We start from the raw sequence: 25,959 nt of genomic DNA, 5'->3' as shown, positions 1-25,959 counted from the left end.
CATTACATGCCAGTACCACCGGGTCACTTCTCTAACCCTTTGGAGAATTTAATTGTTGTGTCGGCTCGTCTGGCGGCTCTCCCAATGGAAGGAGACTCTCCAACGGCGATCGAAACACGAAGGGTTAGAGAGCTTCTTCAGACAGCCCTGGCACAGCAGGATGTGTACTCTTATAGTCGAGACAGAATCCATTTAACCCCTCGCCCAAGCCGGAGCCCAAGCTATAGCAGGCATATGGACTCAGCGGTTATGTCAAGCAATGCCCAACACCGTAACCAACCACGCAGGCATGACCCGGCGCAGGATGGAGCCTTTAACTTGGTGGATCAGGAGAGGATCCGTCAGGAGGCTGAGCGGGCGGTTCAACTGGCAGCTGAGCAGGCGGCTCATCAGGATTTTCCGGTTTATCCAGCAACCTCTGTTGAGGCAGGAGTGGCCACAAGGACGGGAGGTGCCCCTTGCCTGGTGCCGGCTCTACGTAATGAGCGCTTGCCAAAAGATTTTAAGGGGCCTCGTAAAGTGCCTAATTACATGGCCGACTTGCAGCCTGGGGCATGGATTGAAAGTTATGAGATGGCGATGGAGCTATTGGAGGTCAGCGATGCAGCAATGGCTAAATATTTCACTATGATGTTGGATGGAATAGCTCGCACTTGGTTGAAAGGGTTGCCACCCAACTCCATCGGCTCATGGGCGTAGTTAAAAGCCCGGTTCATTCAGAACTTCGAAGACACATGTAAGCAACCTATGTCAATCGTGGACTTGACTAATTGTAAGCAAGAGGAAGGTGAGTCCACGACCCATTGGGTGCGCCGGGTCAAGGAGATAATACATTCATCTGATAAGATGGATGCCGGCTCTGCGGTCTTAGTGTTGGAGAAAAATTGCCGTTTTGAACCTCTGAAGCAGAAGCTGGGGCGGCTCAAGCGTGATTGTCATGACATGGGCCAGTTGATGGCGGCTCTGGTCAAATATGCTGATTCAGATAGTACCAAGGATCTCGCATCTGATGAAGAGAAGGCAGGGAAGGGAAGGGAAAAAAGAACGGCAATGGCAAGGGTCGCCAGCATAACCCGGCAAACCAAGGAGGTAATAAACGTAAGGCTGACGAGTTTGTGGCTAACGCAGTACACAGGGCAACAACCAACGGCGCAAGGGGAGGCCACCTCCTCGGTCAGGCGGGTCAGGCCCCGCTCTTGAGCAACTACTGAATCAACCCTGTCTGAGACACGGCACCCGGGAGAAGCCAGCTACCCATCTATGGAAGAACTGTACGATCATGAAGGCGTTTAAAAATTCCAACATGTTCGATGGTAACCACGGACCTGGCGGCGGTTCAGGCGGCGGCGGTTTTCATGGCCCGGGCGCCGGCTCAGGCGGAGGCGGTTTTCACGGCCAGGGCCATCCAGGTAACCAAGGTGGTTATAATCAGCAATCCGGCCAAAGTAATCAGCAGCAACAGCAGCAGCAGTCCGGGTATCAGAGTAACCCGAAACAGCTGAACAGTGGGTAGTACCATGTATTTACCACTAGTTTGTGCAAGAGGGACCAGAAACTTCATAAGAGGGTTGTAAACGCTGTTGAGCCGGCGGTTCCATGTTATTTGAGATGGTCAGAACAGCCTATTGCATGGAGTAGGGAGGATCACCCTCCCCGGGTTGATAGTTCGGGTCACTTGGCTTTGGTGGTGGCGCCTCAGGTTGGTGGATATAAGTTTACTAAGGTGCTCATGAACGGAGGCAGTAGCATCAACATCCTTTATTATGAGCATACTAAGGCATAGCCTAATGGTGGGAAGGGGCTGATGCCTTCCCACCCACCCAGGTTCAAGGCACGGTACTTGCAATTTGGGTTTGTTGCACCAATTATACTGTAGGGGGTTCTCTTACAGTCTTTCTATCAAAAAAACTGATAAGAGTCTTAAACAATCCAACACTGTTTTTCATGGTGTTGTACCTGGTAAGTCGGCATACCCAGTTGGAAAGATTGAGCTGGAAGTAGCCTTTGGGGATGAATACGATTCTAGGGCTGAGAAGTTAACTTTTGAAGTGGTTAAGATCAAAAGCCCATATCATGCCCTGTTTGGACGGCCGGCCTATGCCAAGTTCATGGTCCGGGCGTGTTATGTATATCTGCAGCTCAAGATGTCGGGTTATAAAGCACCATCACAGTACATGGAAGCCGGAAAATAGCCCTGGAATGTGAAGAAGGTGATGCTGCTTATGCTGAGTCCGTTTGTGCAACAAAGGAATTAAAGTTTTATAAAGATAATGTTGACCCGGCAGACATGACGTCTTTGAAGAAGCCAACTACAGAGCATGAACCGGTGTTGAAATTCAAATCAGCTGATGACACCAAGATGGTTGATTTTGTGCCTGGCAACTCATCCAGACAGTTCATTATCAGTGCTAACTTGGATCCAAAATAGGAAAGCGCGCTCGTCGAGTTCATCCGTGAGAACCGGGACATCTTTGCATGGAAGCCTTCTGACATGCCGGGTGTCCCGAGAGAACTCGCTGAGAACACTCTCAATATTGATCCGAAATTTAAGCCGGTCAGGCAGTTTCTTTGACGGTTTAACAAGGAAAGGCGCAAGGCGATTGGAGAAGAGGTGGCCCGGCTCTTGGCGGCCGGGTTCATTGTTGAAGTTTTTCACCTGGAGTGGTTGGCTAACCCGGTGCTTGTACTAAAAAAGAACAGCACCTGGCGTATGTGTGTGGATTACACCGATTTAAACAAGGCTTGTCCGGCTGACCCTTTTGCTCTCCCTTGTATTGATCAGATCATTGATGCTACGGGGGGTTGCGAGCGTTTGAGTTTTTTGGATGCCTATTCGGGTTATCATCAGATCAAGATGGCAGTTAAGGACTAGGAGAAGACAGCTTTCATCACTCCGTTTGGAGCCTTCTGCTATGTGTCTATGCCTTTTGGGCTTAAAAGTGCCGAAGCGACTTATCAACGATGTGTACATAATTGCCTTCACAATCAGATTGGGTGTAATGTTCATGCTTATGTGGATGACATAGTGGTGAAATCCAGAGAGAAGGAAACCTTGGTAACTGATCTGAAGGAGACCTTTGATAACCTCCGGGTCTACAAGATGATGCTTAACCCGGCCAAGTGTGTTTTTGGAGTCCCAGCTGGCAAACTCTTGGGTTTTTTGGTGTCTAACAGAGGTATTGAGGCTAACCCGGAGAAAATTAAGGCAATTACATCTCTGGCTAAACCGGCGTGCATCAATGACGTTCAGCGGTTGGCGGGTCGCGTCGCAGACTTAAGCCGGTTCATAAGCCGGTTAGGGGAGAAGGCGATGACTTTGTATCAAATGATGAAGAAGGCGGATGACTTTGTCTGGAGTGACGCTGCCAACTCTGCTTTTGAGGATATGAAGAAACAGCTCGCTGAGCCGCCGATTCTTGCTGCTCCGGTTGAGAAAGAGCCGTTGTTGTTGTATGTGGCTGCTAACTCACGTGCTGTCAGTGTGGCCATTGTTGTGGAGCGCAAGGAGGCTGGCAAGGAACATCCGGTCCAACGGCCGGTTTACTACGTCAGTGAGGTGCTCATTGAATCTAAACAAAGATATCCACATTGGCAGAAGCTTGTTTATGGGGTGTTCATGGCAAGCCGGAAGCTCAAGCATTACTTTCAGGGTCACCCAATCACTGTGGTTAGCTCTACTCCTCTAGGGGACATTATTCAAAATAGAGAAGCCATAGGACGAGTCGCCAAGCGGGCTATTGAACTTGGGTCTCATGGTTTAAAGTATGTGCCATGTACTACGATCAAATCTCAAGCACTGGTTGACTTCATTAATGACTGGACAGAGTTGCAGATGCCAGAGGAGAAACCAGACAACACATATTGGACGGTTCATTTTGATGGGTCCAGACAGTTGGAAGGCTCGGGGGCTGGAGTTGTTTTAACTTCTCCTCGAGGTGACAAGTTTTGTTATGTGTTGCGATTGATGTTTCCTTGTACTAACAACGCAGCAGAATATGAAGCCTTGCTCCATGGTCTTCGAATGGCTAAAGAGATGAGTCTGAGCCGGGTATGGTGCCTTGGCGACTCGGATTTGGTGGCTTAGCAGGTGTCAGGAAAGTGGGATTCCAAGGATCCTCTCATGGCGGCTTATCGACGCGAGGTCGATGCTGTTGTGGGGCATTTTAAGGGTTATCAAGTGTAACACATTGACCGCAGAAAGAACGAAGCGGTCGATGCCTTAAGCCGGTTGGGATCTCAGCGTAAGCTGGTGCCACCTAACACCTTTTTGGATGTTTTATATAACCCGTCTGTTAAGTTGCCTACAGAGGAAGATTTGGTCATTCCTGACCCGGAGGCACAGTTGGTGGCGGCTCTTCATGTCATTCCAGATTGGACAATACCGTTCTTGGCTTACATGACCCGGGGCGAGTTGCCAGAGGACGAGACCCTGGCCCGATAGATAACCCGGCGGTCCAAGTCAATGACAATTTCTGACGGTGAGTTGTATCATCGCAGCGTCACTGGGGCGTTTCAACGATGTGTCTCTCCTGAAGAAGGTCAAGAGATTCTTCGTGAGATCCATGAGGGAGATTGTGGCCATCATGCCGGCTCAAAATCTCTAGTGCCCAAAGCTTTTCTTCATGGCTTTTACTGGTTAACGGCTCATGTTGATGCAGAGGATCTAGTCAGTAGGTGCGATGGATGTCAAAAGTTCGCACGACGAGCACACGTACCGGCTCAAGAACTGCGGATGATTCCAATCACTTGGCTGTTTGCAGTTTGGGGGCTTGATATGGTTGGACCTTTCAAAAGATCCAAAGATAAGAAGACACATCTTTTGGCGGCAGTTGAAAAATTCACAAAATGGGTTGAGGCAGAACCAGTGAGCAAGTGTGATGCAGCCACGGCGGTTCAGTTCATGAAAAAGGTGATTTTTCGCTTTGGTTTTCCACACAGCATTATAACTGCAATGACACTAATCTATCCAAAGGTGCTATGGAGGAGTTTTGTCAACGTGAGCATATCCAGCTTGATGTTTTGTCAGTAGCTCACCCCCAATCCAATGGTCAAGCTGAGAGAGCAAATCAGGAAATCTTAAAAGGTCTCAAGCCCCGGCTTATGGTTCCCTTACAACGGACGCTGGGTTGTTGGGTAGAGGAATTACCCTCGGTGCTGTGGAGTATCAATACCACTCCTAGCAGGTCTACAGGTTATACACCTTTCTTCATGGTTTATGGAGCAGAAGCAGTGCTGCCTAGTGGCATCCGTCATGACTCGCCTCGCGTGGCGGCTTACGTTGAAGCTGATAATGAACAAGACCGACATGATGCACTTGAATTGTTAGATGAGGAGAGAGATTTGGCGGCGGCTCGATCAGCAATTTATCAACAGGACCTGCACTGTTATCACAGCCGTCGGGTTAAGTCCAGGACCTTTCAAGAAGGTGACCTGGTGCTCCGGCTCATCCAGGATTTGTCTGATGCACACAAACTATCCCCGCCTTGGAAAGGACCCTTTGTGGTCAGCAAGAACTTAAACAACAGGTCATATTAGCTCATTGACGTCCGAGAGCACAAAGACTCACGTAAGTCGGAGGAGGAGACCCGCCGGCCGTGGAACATTGCTCAGCTTCGGCCATACTATACTTAAGCCACTAGCTCTCATCATGTACATACTTTGACGTTGTATATATTATGATAAGTAATAAAGCAGGACCTCTGTCCTTTTCCCTTTCAATGATCATATATCTTTATTTTTTTCATTATTTAAAATGACCAAAAGGGGGCTAATCATACCCGAATCTAGCTTAACCCTTTTGGTCCGACTCATGATCGTATTCGAATCTAGCTATAAACCTCATGGTCACTTGGGGGCTTCCTTTTCAAACATAGGTCGTATTTGAACCAAAGAGAACATAACTGTCGTAACCCTCTTGATCGGCTCAAAGCCAAACTCACTAGGGGGCTTCTTGATCGTATCTGAATCATAGCTTAACCCCTTTTGGGTCCTACTAGGATCGTATTCAAATTAGGGTTGTTAAAAACCTCTCAAGGTCATTTGGGGGCCTCCTGTTCAAACATAGGTCGTATTCGAACCAAAGAGAGCATAGCTGCCGGTAATTTACATTGTGTGAAGCCTAGTGTTTTTGTCTTGTTGTTTTTTTATCATCCCAAATCTAACTGTCAGTATGGTTTCAAATTAAACCGGCTTGGTTATTTTACAATGAGTTGCCAAGGCATAACAGTCATCAAGACATGGAAGTATTGACTTCTACAAAAGATTGGGTTATCAACCTCATCATCCGGGTCATGTAAACCGGCAGTCCAGATTCAAAGAACACATGTATGACTGTCATTCAGGAACAGGTTTCTCTGTGTTTTTTTCGTTAATTAAAGGTTTTTTTCAGCCTTGTTTATCTTACATCTGGTTCTGTCTTTTCCACTATGATAATTTCATAAGTCATATACCGGGTGTTTTGACCCGTTCGGTGCTAAACCGCCAGGCCAGCTCTTTCATTTTTTACAGGAACAGAGTTAAAATATTGCAGATGTAATCACGGATGTGTTGCATATATATATTGACATCATTGGCAAAGAGTCATATGCAACATTTTATGCACAATGGCATAGGCAAAACATGCAGTTTTCAAACTAATCTATTACAAGGCTTTGAGAGCCCAAAAGATGGTTCTGACTCTCCCCTCGCCGATTCACCTCCCTCTATTGGTTGGAAGCTGGGATTGGACCAGTCAAAGCCGTTCAGAGAAATGAACTCTGCTTCATCGTCAATCAGGCTGACTAGGTCAACTTCCGGGGCAAAAGTGTGTTGGCGAACCGACGGGATAAGATCTGTCACCTTGTAAGAGGGAGTCGCCATCTTCTTATTCTCCATATCAAAACCCGGCTGATATTTGTTGATGCTGGTCTCCTCTCCAAGAATGGTAGCTTGAGGACGAACTCCCCTCACACAGGCAATAAAGTCATCTTGCTCAAATGGAGTCCCGTCTTCCTTCACGGTAGGGTACCCCTTAGCCACGTCAACCGGGTCTAAATCCGGCACCCAGGTGTAACGCCCTCGATGCGGCTATATCTCCCACGTGTCGAAGCACGACTTGAGGCATAACCGCATTGAAAGCAATGTCGCAAGTGAGGTAATCTTCACACAACCCATGTAATACATAAGGGTAAGAGATACATAGTTGGCTTACAATCGCCACTTCACACAATACATGAATAAAGCATTTCATCATCCAGATACAATCAAGGTCCGACTACGGAACCAAAATAAAATAAGGCTACCCCAAAAGCTACACAGATCCCCGATCGTCCCAACTGGGCTCCACTACTGATCAACTGGAAACGGAACAATACAAAGAACGAGATCTTCATCGAGCTCCTCCTTGAGCTTGGTTGCGTCATCTGCACGGTTCAACGGCACCTGCAAACTGGTTTTGGAAGTATCTGTGAGTCACGGGGACTTAGCAATCTCACACCCTTGCGATCAAGACTATTTAAGCTTATAGGTAGGGTAAAAGGTATGAGGTGGAGCTGCAGCAAGCGACTAGCATATTTGGTGGCTAACATACGCAAATGAGAGCGAGAAGAGAAGGCAAAGCACGTTCGAGAAACTATGATCAAGAAGTGATCCTAGAACAACCTACGTCAAGCATAACTCCAACACCGTGTTCACTTCCCGAACTCTGCCGAGAAGAGACCATCACGGTTACACACGTGGTTGATGCATTTTAATTAAGTTAAGTGTCAAGTTTTGTAAAACCGGACATTAACAAATTCCCATCTGCTCATAACAGCGGGCACGGCTTTCGAAAGTTCAAATCCCTGCAGGGGTGTCCCAACTTAGCCCATCACAAGCTCTCACGGTCAACGAAGGATATTCCTTCTCCCAAGAAGACCTGATCAGGCTCGGAATCCCGGTTACAAGACATTTCGACAATGGTAAAACAAGTCCAGCAAGACCGCCCGATGCGCCGACATCCCGATAGGAGCTACACATATCTCGTTCTCAGGGCAACACCGGATGAACACTACGTACAGCTAAAACCAGCCCTCAAGTTTCCCCGAGGTGGCGCCGCAAGTGGCTCTGTTTCGGACCAACACTTAGACAAGCACTGGCCCGGGGGGTTAAAATAAAGATGACCCTCGGGATGCGCGACTCCCAAGGGAAAAGGCTAGGTGGCAAATGGTAAAACCAAGGTTGGGCCTTGCTGGAGGAGTTTTATTCAAGGCGAACTGTCAAGGGGTTCCCATTATAACCCAACCGTGTAAGGAACGCAAAATCAAGGAACATAACACCGGTATGACAGAAACTAGGGCGGCAAGAGTGGAACAAAACACCAGGCATAAGGCCGAGCCTTCCACTCTTTACCAAGTATATAGATGCATTAATAAAATAAGAGATAGTGTGATGTCCCAACAAAATATCCATGTTCCAACACGGAACAAACTCCAATCTTCACCTGCAACTAGCAACGCTATAAGAGGGGCTGAGCAAAGCGGTAACATAGCCAAACAACGGTTTGCTAGGACAAGGTGGGTTAGAGGCTTGGCTTAGCAATATGGGAGGCATGATAAGCAAGTGGTAGGTATCGCAGCATAGGCATAGCAATAGAGCAAGCAACTAGCAAGCAAAGATAGAAGTGATTTCGAGGGTATGCTCATCTTGCCTGAGATCCCGCAAGGAAGAAGAACGAGTCCATGAAGAAGACAAACGGACGAAGTCGGACGAATCCTCACAAACGCGACGTTACCGGATTACCGAGAAGAAGTACACCAGAAAGAAAGCAAACAACACAGTGAACAATCATCACATAAGCATGGCACGATGCGCAAACAAGTATGATTCATGTCCAGTTTAATGAGGCATGGCACGGCAAAGTGCACAAACAATCCTACAAATTAAGTGGAGCTCAATATGCAACTCCGTTGCATATTGACGAAACACCACATGGCTTATTTAGTTCGATCTTGTTTATGTACTCAACAATATTAAATGTTGTTAGCATGGCAAGAGGTGAAGCATAATGAAACTATCTATCTAGGCAAGTTTAAATGAGGCCGGAACAATAAACAACAAGTCCGGAAACTCCTCATGTGCATATTTTAGGTTTCGTACTGTTCTGCCCTAAACCAAATTTTAGAGTTGTTAAACATGCAAAGTAAAGCCATCATGATAATCTAGGCATTTTTCCACCCCATTTACATATAAAGTTTATTAAAATCCGAGTTACGATTATTTAGTTATGAAATAAAGCATTTTAGCAAGTTATTTAAGCAAGTTTAAACAAACAGCATTTTAAACATTTTGAACATGGATGAAAGTGGCATATTATGAAACTAGACAAAATTCTAAGCAACTTCCATATTAAGTTTGTTTTAATCCGATGCACGGTTTGTGAGTTATTATATGCATGTTGTCTAGGGACTTTTCTGTAAAACAGCAGTTTTATGGATAATAGCTAAATTGCAGCAACAGGAAAAAAACACAATGGGCTGAAACTGGTTGGCCCAATCGGCGGAAAAAATATCAGAGGGGCACTGGGGGGGCTGCCCACCCTGGGCCGAGGCCCACAACGGAGAGGAGAGGCAGGCCGGGGCGCTGGGCCTGGAATCGAGACGAGGCCGGCTGGAGCAATGCAGGAGGAGCAGAGGCGCGCTCCTCTACTCGCGAAGTAACAGAGCAGAGCAGCAGCGGCCTAGAACTTGCGGAGGAGGCTGGCGGGCGTGGATCCGGCGAGGTTGGGGCCGATCTGACCGGCGGTGAGGTCCTACGGGCGTGGGGCGGCGTGCTCATCCGGGTTCGACAGTAGCAGAGCTCGCAGCAGAACCGGGCCATGGCGCGACGGACGGCAGGGGAGCGAGGTCCAGCGCGAGGAAGCACACGGAGGCGGGACGATGCTCGATCGGCAACAACGGAACTTGGGGAGGCGGTGGAGACAAGTGGATCCGAACGCGTGGCGGCGTTCTCCGGCGGGGTGGCACGACCGACGGAGCTGGAGGAGGCGGCGCACGTCCCCTGTTTCAAGAGAGAGCTTTAGACTGAGAGAGAGGAACGCTGGGAGGAGGAGAACGAAGAGAGAGAGAGAGAGGGTCGAGGCCGGTCCTAGCCAACGGGGAAGATGGGGCGCGGTCCAGGTGGCTGGGAGCATCGGCAGCGACGGCGCCAGGAGGTGAGAGCAAACAGGAGGGGCTCGGGCAGGTGGTTGGAAGGGGAAAATTGGCAGGATTGATGGATTGGATCGAGCAGGTGGAGAGGTGGTTGGCTCAGGATGGATCCCGAGGAAGAGAGTGGCGGCGGTGGGATGGATCCCTAGAAATTTGGGATTTGGTCTAGGGTTAGACTAGCTATATATAGTAGGTGGGTTTAACCTAGGGGTATATCGTCCCTCCGATCGCAATCGGACGAACGCGAATAAAATAGCTAGGAAGTCCAAATAAGAAAACAGAGACGTTTTGTAGATGTTTGGGGATGATCCGGACACAACGGTGGCGACAGTCCGGGTCAGGTCCGGGGAAGTTTCGGACGCGCACATGAGGGGTCGGTTGGAACTTGTGGTCTGTGCAGAAGGGCTCGAGCTGAGAGAAGAGAAGAGAGAGAGGCCTGGCGATTGTTTCCGGAGACCGAAAATGTCCGACGTGTGCCCGGCTATAATGCCGCTATAGCTTAATGGTTGGGCTATCAAACGAACTCCGAACGCGATGAAACTTGACAGGCGATCTATCTACACTATAATAAGACCACACGCCAACTTTCAACCCAATCCAAGAAAATTTTCCAGCCACTTATAAAATAATAATTCGGACGTGCCGCGGGCGCGTGCAAGTGTGTCTGGGCTCAGAACGGACAACGGACGGAACTGGGGAAACCCGGACGGATGCAAGTTTTGAAAACATGCAGATGCAATGCGGATGATGACATGGCAAGATGCAACACGCAAGCAAATGACAAGGCAACAACAGCGAATAACTGGACGACACCTGGCGCAATGGTCTCGGGGCGTTACACCAGGCTTTGGAGCAGCTCAGGGCAGTCAGGGCTCCGGCACTGGCACAGGATTGTTTGACCTCTTGAAACCTGGCGGGTAAGATCGATAACTTCTTCAAAACATCACTTAGGCGGTTGGGTCCTTGGTTGGCAGGAGAGATAGCAGCAAGCGCCCGTTGAGCCCCCGTATAAAGTTGTTCCACCAAGGTATAAACCGTCTTCAGCTTTGTCACACTGTCCTGGCTCAGGTTGTTACTCCGTGGACCTATAAGCATTTTAACAAAGGTTAAGCAGGCGGTTTACATTCTTGGTAAAAATATAGTATAAGGGACTTATGCAAATAACTCACCAAAGATGGCGGAGACCATTTGAGACACACGGTTTTTTAAACCGGTGAGCTTTGTAGTAGCCCCCTCAAGAGCCGCCTCAGCTGTCTCAGCGCGTTGTATCAGCAGCTTCTTTTCTTCGGCCCAGGATTTCTTTTTTGCAGCTAAGCTGGTCTTCAATTTCTCAGATTCAGAGAGGCTCAATTGGAGTTTAGAGTCAGTGGTCTTTATCTCTGTCTCCTGCTCCGCCAACTGGGTCTTGGCATCCGTCAATTGAGAGCCCAACTCAGATAAGGCATTCTACAAAACATTCACAGGTGTGTCAAGACTTAAACTAAAAGTTATAAGGGTTCAAGTCTCAAGTACTTTGCACTGCAATACCACTTGACACTTGGGGGCTAATGTCTGCCAAAGCAATTTTTTATGACTTTTATATGTTTCAAGTCCCAAGGGTTTTACAAAGTAACAACGCTTGGTACTTGGGGGCTAATGCATGATATTCAGAAAGTTTTTCAAGATTGAGCCGGATCACAATACTTATTGGGACTAGTAAAACACAGTTATGCAATTAAGTACCGGTTCATTTATGATAAATTGAGCCGGCCCTTGGGGACTACAGGTGAAGTTTACACTACTCTATTGGACTTTCAAAAAACCTAGAGGCAAAGTATCAGCTTATATCATAAAGTCTACAGATCATTCAAGTTCATCATCTGAAGACTTGGGGGCTGGCAGAGTATAAGTAAATCGGAGAACATACCTCATATTTTAGCTGCAATTGTTTGACCATCTCGATTTCCGAGTCATGACTGGAGTGCACATGACTGAGATAGCCGGACAGTACATCATTGACATTGAGGTGAGCATAATGGGAGATATCAAACCGCACTTTCTGCTTCTCTAAAGCTTATTGCTTAGCAGTATGTCGGGCTAGTACAGTGGGGGTCCCCGGTTCAACAAACCGGCTACCGGTAATCAAAACGTCAGTATCAGAAGTTGTTGGCGGGTTAGCTGAGCTAGATGGTTCAGTGATGGTCGGATTAAGGGTGGCCTCATCGGCTAACAACTTAGGAGGGTCCAATTGAGTATGAACAGATGGGTCTTCGGGTGCTTCAGTTTGAGAGGGAGAAGTTGGCATGGCCGGCTCAGGTGCGGGAACTTTTGGGTTTTCTGTCGGCTTAATCACCTTGGCCTTCTTGGATTTGGCTTGACCACTAAGAAAGATTTTATGAGACAGTTAGTATAATAATGCAGTTTTTAAAAAGATGCAGAAGAAAGATGATTGTCCTTACCCAGGGGCAGTCTTGAAAGCCGGAAATTGAGTTTGTGATGAGTCGCCAGAAGAGCGAGAAACCTCCTACAAAGGTAACATAAAGTTAGTGATGCAAGGGAATAGATCCATTAATGGAAGCAAAAGACAGAGATGAAAGAAACCTCGTTCTGGCGTTTTCGAGGAGTTTGTTGTAAATCGGAAGGCGGTTCATCGTCGTCATTAGTCCGGGCCTGACGGCGGCTCTCATGTTGCTGCTTTTTCGAAAGAAAATGAGGGTCCAGATAAGCCAAAGGGTGCGAAAACCTTACTTTTCGTGTTACCAGTCGAAGTTTCTGTCTTGGCAAAGGGGCCGAGTCAGAGGAAATAGTTACCTCTTCTTCCACGGCCTGGCTGGCTCCCGTGTCATCCTAGCAATAGTCAGTGTCAATAAGGTAGTTAAAAAACTGGCCAAGGGAGTCAAGGGCTACCTCCGACTCGGAAGCATCATCTAGCTGGAACATGTCAGATGCAGTCTTCTTCTTCTTGGGCTTCTGGGTCGTTCTCCTGGCGGCTATAGCAGTGGTTCTAGCCTTCTTGGCAGCTTCATGGTCATACTTGGCCTTCCAGAAGTCATATTTGGCTTGTAAACAAATAAACAGGTTAAAAGGTCATGCAAGTATTTAAACTACGGAGGAAAACACAAAAAGAGAAAGAGGTCAGGGGTTTTCACCTCTGGTGTTGGGTTAAGTTTGCATAAGGGGTTTAACCCAACCTTACTGCAGTCCTCATATTTGCCGTTCACAAGGATGGTTGACATTGCAACAACATCTTCTTCAGTCAATTGAACAGAGCTATAACGCAGAGAGTCATTTGGGCCTCTGCCATACTCATACATTAACTTGGATCGGCGGCTTAGAGGGATGACCCGCCATGCGACCCAACAACAGATCAGGTCAACTCCAATTAAGCCATTCCCCAATAAAGCTTGAATCCTTTTAATAGATGGAATAAGCTTCTTGCATTCAGCAGCGGTAAGCTTACCAGGGAGCACAAACTTGGAATCCAGATGCTCCACACGGTAACCCGGCAGTGGTTTTCATTGGCTGGTGACGTATCCTGGCAGTAGAACCAGGTCTGATTCCAATCTTTGGGATGGCTCGGTAAGACTATTAAGGGAAAGACGGCGCCCTATCGGCGCTGAATTGAGATTCCACCAAGCTCCAAACTAAGGCCGCTGATGCATTCGTTCTAGCGTTTTAGATAAAAGTATTCTCTAAAAAGTTCCACGGTCGGTTCTTCTTGAAGATATACCTCACAAAGAACTTGAAAATTGCAGATATTGGATATAGAGTTGGGTCCAATGTCTTGTGGGCGAAGCTTGAAAAAATGCAGAATGTCTCGGAAGAACTTTGAGCCGGGTGGTGAGAAGCCCCGGTTCGTGTGATCAGTGAAAATGATAACTTCACCGTCTTTGGGTTGAGGTCGTTCTTCGTCCGGGTCAGGAGCACGATAAGACATAACGTTTTTCTCTGGCAAAAATCCTATGGTGACAAATTCCTTCAAGGTATCTTAAGTAACTGTGGAAGGGACCCAGTTGCAGACTGTTGGCGCTTTGGACGGCATGATGAAAGGACAGACTGAAAAGAAAGTGATGTGTCGGTTCAATTCAATGATGAAATTAGACATTAAATGATGATGGTACAAATAATGGCATCTTAAAATAAGGGCTAATGACATATAAAGGAAAAGTGAGTCAGCGTGATAAGCCGCCGTGACTAAAGATATTCGAAGGATGCCAGAAACAGAATTGGCTAAGTGTTGACACAAACAAGTTTACCAAGCTGTCACTATTATTTTGGATCAAATGGCCGTTCCGAAAAGAAAATATTCTAGACCTAAAAATCTAGTACAGATAAGTTCGTGAGTTATAATGAGGCCTCTGTGCAGGAAACAGGGATCTACTAGTATCAAAAATGGACGCAAAACAACTACCGCACGAGTTATGTGTTCCTTTTTGGATCAGAAGAGGCTACGGAGGTGGAACTACGAAGAAACTGTGATGAACTATGAAGAATACACAGAAACCTAGAAACCCTAATGCGGATCTGAGGAGCAGGAAGGTGAACACTTACAGCCACGGATCTTCTGCGGAGGGTCGCCACCGTTCTCTGGATCGATTCAAGTTGATGCAGCGGCCGAGGTCGAGGAAGATGAGGTGCTCTGCGACGACGGCGGAGCTCGAGCGGCAGTAGAGTTGCGAGAGGAAGAAGATGAAGAAAGGGAAGAATGAGGAAAGACCTGGTCGTGCCTATTTATAAGGGATAAGCGAACAGGCAGGCGTGAAAATCGAGGAAGACCCAAATAATGGTTATCTAGCTAAATGGACGCCTCGATTCTTGGAAGACATTTAAGGATAAAGATCTGTTGGAGATGACGTCATATAAGGTTTTCATATTTTCGGAAGATGATGTCATGGCGGGTTACAAAGCTTTTACAGACAAAGGAAGATGGATTTCGTCTAAATGTTGAAGATTGACAAGAACAAGGTTCAAATCAACCTGGGGCCTAATGTTGGGAATATAACTTTTAGGTATGACTGAGGGAGTCCTGGATTAGGGGGTCCTCGGACTGCCGAACTATATACTTTGATCGGGCTGTTGAACTATGAAGATACAAGATTGAAGACTTCGTCCCGTGTCCGGGTGGGACTCTCCTTTGCGTGGAAGGCAAGCTTGGCAATTCGGATATGTAGATCTCCTCCCTTGTAACTGACTCTGTGTAACCCTAGCCTCCTCCAGTGTCTATATAAACCGGAGGGTTTAGTCCATAGGACAACAACAATGATAATCATAGGCTAGCTTCTAGGGTTTAGCCTCTACGATCTCGTGGTAGATCAACTCTTGTAATACTTATATCATCAAGATCAATCAAGCAGGAAGTAGGGTATTACCTCCATCAAGAGGGCCCAAACCTGGGTAAACATTGTGTCCCCCGCCCCCTGTTACCATCCACCTTAGACGCACAGTTCGGGACCCCCTACCCGAGATCCGCCGGTTTTGACACCGACATTGGTGCTTTCATTGAGAGTTCCACTGTGTCGTCACCATAAGGCTTGATGGCTCCTTTGATCATCGGCAACAATGCGATCCAGGGTGAGGTTTTTATCCCCGGACAGATCTTCGTATTCGGCGGCTTCGCACTGCGGGCCAACTCGCTTGGTCATATGGAGCAGATCGAGAGCTATGCCCCTGCCGTCAGGTCAAGTTTGGAAACTTAAACTATACTGCCGACATCCGCGGAGACTTGATCTTCGACGGATTCGAGCCTGTGTCAGGTGCGCCACATAGCCACGACGAGCATGACTTAGCTCTGCCACCGAACAGTGTTCAGGAGATCACACCTGTGGCAACTCCGGCCCTTGATCCGGAGCAGATCGCGCCGTCCAAGGACGGGTGGATGGACCCCTCCACGGAGGCCGCACACTCAGCGGTGACAGAGCCGAATACTGACCTCACCTCCTACAAGACATGTGTTGCCGGATCCTTGGATTCGTCCTCGGCCACGGGCTCCGAACCGCCTACGTCCGTATCTATCGAATCTGATTGGGTGCCGATCATGGAGTTTTCCTCCGCGGATATCTTTCAGCACTCGCCCTTGGGCGATGTGCTAAATTCAATAAGGTCTCTCTCCTTGTCAAAAGGCCCTTGGCCGAACTATGTCCGACTGGAGTGGGAAGCGGACTACGAAGAAATTTGTTCCCCACCCACCACCCACTTAATAGCCAGTGTCGACGACTTAACCGACATGCTTGATTTCGACTCCGAAGACATCGATGGTATGGACGACGATGCAGGAGAGGAACAGGAACCACCGCCCACAGGGCGCTGGACAGCCACTTCATCACACGATATATACATGGTGGATACACCCAAAGAAAACAATGACGAGGAATGGAAGGAGGCAGCGGAGGATAATCCCCTCGAGAAGCAACCAAAGCAACGACGTAGGCGCCGCTCCAAATCCCGCCTCGGCAAAAACAGCGATAACAGCGCAAGAAAGAATAATAACCCGGACGACTCCAAAGCAAACGAAGACCACATGGACCAAGCGACAGAGCAGGATGAACCAGCAGACGGCGAACATAGTACGGAGCCGCTGTCTGATCACGGCGACACCGAGGGTAAAGCTCATCAACCTGTCTCCGGAGAGGAAAACAGTCCGAACGACGATGCACACATCATCCCGGAAAGGTACTTGGAGCAAGAGGACCTCCACAAAAGTCTTATTGCCACCACGAGGAGTCTGAAGAAGCAAAAGCAAAGGCTTAAGGCCATGCAAAATACACTCAACAGTAGATGGAACAAAGTGCTCGACACTGAAGAAAAGTACGGTGGCAGCCGCACACAAAGAGCTACCCAAAGCGCAAGCTGCTGCCTGAATTCGATGACGAGGCTTTAGAGCCTATACAGCCAAAAAATAAAATGGCCGATCAGCCAGATCGACCACCCCGTGGCCGCGATAGGATGGCTAACGATGTCGCACATAAGTCAGCACACGATTTACGTGAGGACTTGCACCAAAAAGCCGGTTTGACCAGGTCCATCTATGGATCTAGGAAGCGCGCTCCGGCACAGAATCAGAACCGAACATTACAACCGTCAGAATGCCATGACACATCCAAATATAGGGGTGTCGCGCACCCCCTATGCTTCACCGATGAGGTTCTGGATCACGAATTTCCAGAAGGATTCAAACCCGTGAACATAGAGGCATACGACGAAACGACAGACCCTGGGGTCTGGATTGAGGACTTTATCCTTCATATCCACATGGCTCGCGGAGATGATCTCCACGCCATCAAATACTTGCCCCTCAAGTTGAAAGGACCAGCTCGGCACTGGCTGAAGAGCCTCCCCGAAAACTCAATTGGAAGTTGGGAAGAGCTTGAGGATGCTTTTAGGGCTAATTTTCAAGGGACCTATGTCCGACCTCCGGATGCAGACGATTTAAGTCATATAATTCAACAGCCCGGAGAGTCAGCCCGAAAGCTTTGGAACAGATTCCTCACTAAGAAGAATCAAATTGTCGACTGGCCGGACGCTGAAGCCTTAGCGGCTTTCAAACACAGTATCCGGGATGAATGGCTCGCCAGACACCTCGGCCAGGAAAAACCAAGGATAATGGCAGCCCTAACAAGCCTTATGACCCGCTTTTGCGCGGGCGAAGATAGTTGGCTGGCCCATAGCGGCACCAGCGACCCAGGCACATCCGAAGTCAGGGATGGCAATGGAAAACCGCGACGCAATAAAAGCAAGCGTCGAAACAATGAAGACAGCCCAGACAACATGGCGGTAAATGCTGGATTCAGGGGCTCTCGACCCGATCAATGGAAAAAGACATTCAAAGGCAGCAGAGATGGACCGTCCAGCCTAAACAAGATTCTAGACAGATTATGTCAGATTCATGGCACCTCCAACAAACCGGCAAATCACACCAACAGAGAATGCTGGGTCTTCAAGCCAGCCGGCAAGCTAAACACCGAACACAAGGGGAGGGAGACACCAAGTGAAGACGAGGATGAGCCTCGCCAGCAAAACACTAGGGGACAGAAAAAATTCCACCAGAGGTCAAAACAGTGAACATGATTCATGTAACGAAGAGGAGGAGCAAACGCACACTCTGAGACGTATGCTCCGTGGAGCCCATCACCCCCAAGTTCAACCCCTGGTCGGCCTGCCCGATCACTTTTGATCGCAGGGATCACCCGACTAGTATCCGGCACGGAGGATCGGCTGCCTTGGTACTAGACCCAATAATTGACGAATACCATCTCACCCGAGTCCTTATGGACGGCGGCAGTAGTCTTAATCTGATATATCAGGACACAACCCGCAAAATGGGGATAAACCCGACAAGAATCAGCCAAAGCAATACTACCTTTAAAGGAGTAATACCAGGCCCAGAGGCCCGCTGCACGGGCTCTCTAGTACTAGAGGTTGTATTCGGTTCTCCCGACAACTTCCAAAGTGAAAAGTTAACCTTCGACATCGTTCCATTCTGAAGCGGCTATCAAGCACTACTCGGAAGAATGGCCTTCACTCGTTTTAATGCAATACCGCATTACGCTTATCGTAAGCTTAAGATGCCAGGTCCACGTGGCATCATCATAGTTAGCGGAAACACAGAGCATTCCTTACGTGCAGAAGAATGTGTGGCGGCTTTAATAGTCGAACACTGAGCGGCCTCTCCAACCAGAATAAATGATCAGTCGCCAAGACCGCGGACACGGCTAGACGAGTCTAGCGCACCACTAGCTGTAACAACTCAGATAAACCTAAGACTGGGTCGATGGATATACCCCCATAGGTGGTGCTAGGGGCTTCCCACATGTAAAAAGAACTATAGTTCGGCTTGACCTTATTTAGATTGAATTTTAATGGTTTATTAAGAATAACCAATTTTTCGCACAAAAACTTTCACCTGGGCTTTTCTCTCTTACAGATGATCATCATGCTACACCCTTCCAGGATACGGCACAATGGAGACACAGGCGCAGACGTGTAGCAGGGCCCCGTTCAAAGGTTTCTTTTTAGATTAAGACCCTGCGTAAACCTTTTTTACTGTCTCTTGTTGCTTCACACCCTCCGGATACTCAACATAACCAAGAGGGATGCTGGCGTTATTGGCATTTCGTCATGTCAGACTAATGCACGTACTTGGAAATTTAGGGCTTATTATCGAGGGCGTTACTTAGCCCAGTATATGTTGTAAAGACCGAATACCTTAGGGAGTGTTCGGCGTCGCGAGTTTGGCCTTATATGCATCAGCTCCGAATCATGTCTTTGGTCAATAGTTGGGTTTGCCCGGCTCCCGTGTTTTGCTACCTTACGTTTCGCTCTATCGGCTAAGGTGGCACCAGGAGAACTACTGCGATTGTGCCCTGGTTCATCTGGATGAGCACCTCAGTAGAGAAAGCCGAAAACTGAATGTCATGATAAAGCGCGAGACTGGTCAACCACTCGAGGACTCAGCGGAAACTTCGTGATTCCTCCGCATTAACGAAGGACCGGTTTCCCGGTCATGTATGTACGCGCACCATATTCGGATAAGCGCGGAAGTACCAGGGGCTATATAGTAGCCCCACTATCAAACTCCTTTGGCTAAGTGAAAGTGTTAAAGCAATATAGTCTGATTGCCTTGTTCGCCGCGCTAACACCTCCTTAATGGACCAAGACATTGGATCAAGTGTGTATACACGCTTTTCCGAACACCCTCGCATTATATGCGTGGGGGCTGAAGCCGACGACTGCAAACTTTCAGGTTATATACATACATAAACGGCCGCACAGGAGACATCATAATACTTTCAGGCAGAAGTATAAACACAGCCTTTATAATCCAAATAGCATTGTTTTTACAATTGGGATACATGTCACTCAAACATGATACTCTTCGAGCACTCGGCCTCTATTAAACGAGTGCCTTCTAGGACTTCTTCAAAATGGTGCTCAGTCGAGACTTGGCCTACGGCCGGACCCCGGGTTGCAATAGCAGTGGCATCCATCTCTGCCCAATATGTCTTAACACGGGCAAGAGCCATCCACGCACCCTCTATGCACACCGACCTCTTTACAGCATCGATATGCAGCACAGCACCAAGGAATCGTTGCACTAAACCAAAATAACTATTCGGTCTTGGTCCTTCCAGCCAAAGATGATCCACGACAGACCTCATGGCAAGCCCGAACAACCTATGGAGCTTAGCCCACTCGGCCATTTGCTCATTTAACAGCAGCGGATGCGTTGGAGCACTTCTGCGACCAGAACAACTTTTCCACTTCGTGATCTTTTTTATCTTTGAAAAACTCAGTCGCATCAGCAACACTCGTTGCCAAGTCCAAGTACGCGTCTGCAGCACTCCATAATTGATCCAGAGGGGCATACTTCGGATCTCCAAACTTCGTCCGCAACAAAAAGGGCTTCCCAGCCATGATATCTCCGACTTGACGAAGCTCCTCCTTCGCCGCTCTGATTTTAGAGCGGGTTTCCTTGGCTGCTACCATGGCTTTCTTCAGGTCCGCCGTTCTCGCTTGGCTTTCCTTTTCAAGAAGCTCATACCGGGCGGTGGCATCCTTCAACTCAACAGCCATCTTGGCTATTTTATCTTCGCTCTGGCGATGAGCAGCCCGTTCGGCTCTTAACTCTTCGGTCGCCTTTAGGGCGGACACATCACTTCTCCTGGCTTGTTCCTTGGCTCGGGCAAGCTCCGCCTGAAGGGTCTCCATGGTGGTAGTGCCATCTACAGTCACAACATGTTATAGATACTAGCATAATGCTCCTCTTAATATTTGTTGACCACCGGAGAATACATACCATGTGCCTCGTCAAGCCGCTTGTTCACAAGAACGATGTCGGCATCTGCCGTATCAAGTTGCCGCCTCAGTTCGGCAAACTCACCAGTCCGGCCAGCCACCAGACCCTCAGCCGCCTGCACATGTGAGCAGCATGATCATTACCTGGGACTATGATCCTCTGTTTGCCGCCTCTGGACAGCAACCAGTGTCTCAGGGGCTACTATCTGTATATGGCACACCTAGCGTGTGCGGTACCGTCAAAAAATATATTACTTCCGTACCTCAAAGCCTTTTAGCAGGCTCATAAAAGCTTCATGCAACCCACTTTTGGCTGATGAAATTCTTTCAACCACCGTACGCATTAAAGTACGATGCGCCTCTGAGATAGCCGCTTGCCCCAGAAGATGCATCAGTGCGTCCGGTCGTGCACCGGACAGTCCCGGACTCTTTATGTTGCTCCCCTTAGGAGCCGAATACTCCGGACTTTGGGTGGCCGAAGGGTTACCTTCCGGCCTCGGCAGATCAGGAGAAATCCTCTGTGACGACACCTCGGGGTCGTCCGCCTCATGAGGCAGGGAGACAGGGGGAGGCATTTCGCTCTCCATCATCTCCTAAAGAAGATCCCTCGAAGATGAACTCTGTCAAGAAGGGCTACGATCCGTACTACAAGACATACGTCTCGGTTATTGTTCTCGGAGATGAAGCATGATATATTTACCAAAAGTACTCTGGTCCACTTACAGCTCTGAACACCCCGCAGCCTCTTCCCGTCACAAGGCTACGCCACCGCCGGCGGCAGCAAAATGCAACAGAGGGTGCCACCACAGGGACAGGTGAGAGGAGCTGTGGTGAGCGCCCTTCCTTTGCCTCCTCTTGCTTGTACGCCAACATGTGAGAGCTGGGAGGAAGGGGTGGAGGCCATGGAGGTCGTGGGGGAGAGGAACAAGATGCCGCGGGGGAAGAAGAAGAAGCCCCACTCGTTCCTGGAGTTGGTCTTCGCGTCATTTCATTGTATGCCCCTTGTTCTTCTTGCTCGTTGGCTGCTGCTCATCAATGATTTTTCTTTGTTTTCATGCTGATTGGTCCGCTGTTACCGGATTCTTGTGCTTTTGGTCGATCCCCTGGTCGGTGCGTTCGTTGATATGTGCCTGCGCATCGTTTGGTAGCAGCCTGGTGTGTCTCCCTTCGTGGATCTGCAGGTCAACCCTTTTTATCCTCCTCGTTTCCACTCCTCTTCGTTTCTAGGGCTAGGTCCACTGTTGAATGGTGATATGATTGGTATGCAGTTTGGCCAATGAGGACCTTTTGTTTCTTGTCTTTTTTCTGGTAAAGGGAGTATTATTCTCTTTGCTTTTTTAGTGGAATGTGCCTCTATGCCTTTTGTTCCTTGCCTAGATCCTGGTAGGACCTGCAATTGTCGTTTCTTTGTGCATGGAATGCTGGTGGTTTTGTTCCGTTGTGCATGAAAGGTTGGCTTGTTTGGAATTAGCGGGCTAGCTAGGTTCCAAGAGGGATGTTTGTTTATATTGATTAGTCAGATTGACCCCAAATCTCCAGGATGGACGTGAAGGTAATCGCTTGGCTATGAGTGTTTTTGGTTTCAAAGTGTTTTGTGAATCAAGGCCGAATGCAATTGCAAAAATTGGGCTGCAGAGATGCTTATCCATGGTGGTCTATCTATGAAAATAAGTGTAAATATGTATTTTTTTCCTTCACATATACCTAACTTATGATCTTTAGATTTTCCACTAATAAGTTAGCAAAAATGTACAAAAGAGTACAGAGTTTGGGCTAGACTAACAGATACAATGAGATGGAAGGAGGTTTACATGGTAATATAAAAAGAAAGGGAGGAAGAGTTACAAAAAGTGGTCAACCACAAGATAAGAGAGTATATGTGATGTTCTGTAATTAACTCTAAAAGAAACCAAATAAAGATCCTTCTTAAACGCAACCTTCCAATGGGCAATGCCGCAATGGGACGTATCTTTTTTTAACACACTTCAAACGCGGATGATCATACATACATACAAACACTCACCCATATGAATGCACGCGTGTACACCATACCCCTATGAGCACCTTCGAGAGAATGAACTGACACATTATCTTGAGATTGACGAAGTCGTCACCGACTCCTTCATAGTCCTCGGGAACGTCTCCTCTGAACGCACATCGATGAAAGGCCTGAAATAGATCCAGAAAAATGCGAGCACCAGTGTCAACTCTAGGACTTGAACTTTGTTGTGCTGGGGATTTGGGGGGCCCAGACTGTTTCAGATAGTTGAATTTTGGGAAGTCTCATGGGCGTTCGTTTGATATCCGAACACCCTCGGGCATACGAGGGAGAATTGAGTTTTGACCTTGGAGACGACCTTAATCATTTGTTTGATTCATTTATATACATTCTAGCCCGTAGCAACGCACGGGCGACTCACATTGTACCAAGCAAATAAAGTTAAAGACAACAGTCCTCACATTGTATGGAAATATCTTAAACCCATCAAGTAGATCTAAGTTTGTAACAGATAATTAGTTGGATTATTGCACTCTACATACAACTTTCTATTAGATTTCTTATGAACTTACATCGCAAACTGAATGGATTTCAATTACTTTTCAATTGTTACGGGATATTGTTTTTATACATGCAAAATTTGACATGCATTACGTTTATATATACAACCGTAAAAATATATTCATGGCACAACCCATAGCAACGCACGGGCATTCTACTAGTTATACTGTAGCGACCTAGCTACTGTAGTGCCCTTTTTTTAGTTTTTTTCATTATTTATTTGCAAAAAAATACATCGAAAATGATATTTCATAGAGTATGAACATTTTTAGAAAAAATTGTGAACATTTTTTTCAAAAATGAATGGTTTTGAAAAAATTAAAATTCAAACATTTTTAACACATGAACATATATTAAAAAATATGAACATTTTTGAAAAGTTTTTTAAAGATTGAAAATGAATTTAAAAACTGAATATTTTTAAAATTTGCGAAAATTTTATAAAAACATGAAAAAAATAAAGATTGAAAATGAGAACATTTTTTAACACGTGAACATATTTTTAAAAAGGTGAACATTTAAAAAAATTAATTGCAAAGGTGAATGTTTTCTAAAAATTTCCGACCATTTTTTTAAGTGAACATTGTATCAAATTTGTGGGCGTTAATCGCATAGAATACCATACTTTGTCAGACCAAATACAACTATGGAAAGAGAGGATTTCATAGTATAAAATATGCACTTTTATATTTCTTTTATCCCCATGCATACCATTATTTCCGGTGACTATGGATTGATGTATTATCATTAGTCTTCTAATCACTTGTTATTAACATTCCACAAAAAATCACTTGTTATTAACATGAAACCGTATTTTCGCTAAAAGTGTTTAGTGGAAACGATGTGCGTGAAAGTGGCCATAGCTCTCATATCTAGTGGGCGCACAAAGCCCAAAATCATATGGGAAAAGAACTGCCACAATGTAAATTTTCTCATGCTAATTGGTGTGGATACTACAATGAGTTCAAGAATAAAGTACGCGCGCAGAAGAAAATACTTAGAACCTGGTTTTGTAGACACCCGTGTTGGGAGCCTACTCGCTTTGATCTGGCCTGACCACGCTAGCAGGCGTGAATGATGTGAACTGTTGTTGTCTGGTAAAAAGACATGGTCATATTTTAGTCCAACTTCGATAGTAGCATGAACGCACGTATTGACACACAAGGGCGAAGACAGGACAAGGGCATGAAAAATGCTACACTACTCGACCTACGTGTTAACTCTATCCCTTGATTTCAGCATGACCCTCACTTGTGATTTTAACCCCGTGCCTGATAGTGACCCAGATTGTGACGTTGAAATCCTTTGATATCTCTAATCCTAATGTCTCACTTGGTAGGTCGCGTTCCGAATTTTATTTTCGTCCCACCTCACCCGGTCTTTTTTGGTACTTCTTTGGTACTTCCTCCCACCTCCCTCTTAGCCGCGAAAAACCAAAGAAAACTCCGCGATCGAGTCCCCCACCCGCCCCCACGCGCCTAACCTCCCGTAGAACCCATTTGTCACGAACGAAAACAAACCGGCGAAGATTAAGCAACAAAAAAAAATCGCTGACCAAAACTCCCGCACCCTCGAGCGAGAAACAGTCGCCCGACTCTCTGCCCTCGTTCGCCCCTTCGTCCCTTCGCTGCCGCCCTCCAGATCCCTTCGCCTCCGCCCGGCGCCGCCAGCCCCCGACCTCCTCCCCAGCTCCTGGCGCCGCCCGCCCCCCACATCTCCTCCCCCGATTCGGTGGTCGCCCTGCCCCCACCTTCTCCCTCACTCCCGGCGCCGCCCGACCCCCAACCTCCCTGGATCCCGGCCGCCCCGCCCCCACCTCCTCCCTCGCACCCGCTCGCCCATGCCGCCTATCCGCGCCCCTCCCACACACTCCCGACCTCCTCCCGACGTGCCACCGCCCCTGCTCCTCCCTCCTCTAGGAGGACGCGCCGCCGCCCCGTTCTTCCTTCCTCCTGTCGGTGGGTCAGGTCCCTCAACGTCGCGGCGTCGGAGGCGGACGCAAGGCCGGTGCTGATGCCGGGGGGCAACAAGGCCCCGATGGCTGCGTGGAAACCTTCTCCCAAGCCGATGTGGAAGGCGCCAGAGAAGCCTCCGGCCGCTGACCCGGCCAAAGAGGATGAGTTGCAGGGCGCGAAGAAGGACGCGGGGGCCGCCACTGCTGTTGGCGACGACGGCGCTAGGAAGGGGAACTCGTCCCCATTGCCTCCGCCGAGGAAGCTGCAAGATGCGCCGGCGGTGAACCTCAACGCGTCCTGCTCCTCGAAGGCCTCCGTGGAGTCGCTCCGCGGCCAGGCCCCAGGCGGAAGGACCGAGAGGGGCTGGTCCCGGCCGACCGCGCCCAAGCGTGGGAAGGCTGCGTCTAAGGTGGTGGAGAAGCACACCGATGTCGCGGAGGTTGCCGCTCCAGTGACGCCGGAGGCCGTCCGAGGGAGGAGCCGGTGCGCCTGTGACTCCGACCACCGGTGA

The 25,959-nt window shown here is 48.1% G+C and overlaps 1 protein-coding gene across 1 annotated transcript in view; it reads left to right on the top strand.

The window, feature by feature from the left end:
* Positions 1-25,959, top strand: part of LOC147991471 (uncharacterized) — a 30,710-nt gene extending 4,751 nt beyond the window's left edge. The window contains exons 3-4 of the mRNA XM_087538682.1: positions 21,676-21,748; positions 25,135-25,959. Coding sequence (XP_087394808.1) covers positions 21,676-21,748; positions 25,135-25,959 — 898 coding nt within the window. The remainder of the gene's footprint in view (positions 1-21,675; positions 21,749-25,134) is intronic.

Source organism: Triticum urartu, chromosome 1A (genome assembly GCF_056163025.1).
Source record: "Triticum urartu cultivar PI428250 chromosome 1A, HENAU_Tu73, whole genome shotgun sequence".
Classification (NCBI taxonomy): domain Eukaryota; kingdom Viridiplantae; phylum Streptophyta; class Magnoliopsida; order Poales; family Poaceae; genus Triticum; species Triticum urartu.
Note: the sequence above shows the minus strand (reverse complement) of the source record. Positions and strands in the feature narration are given on the sequence as shown.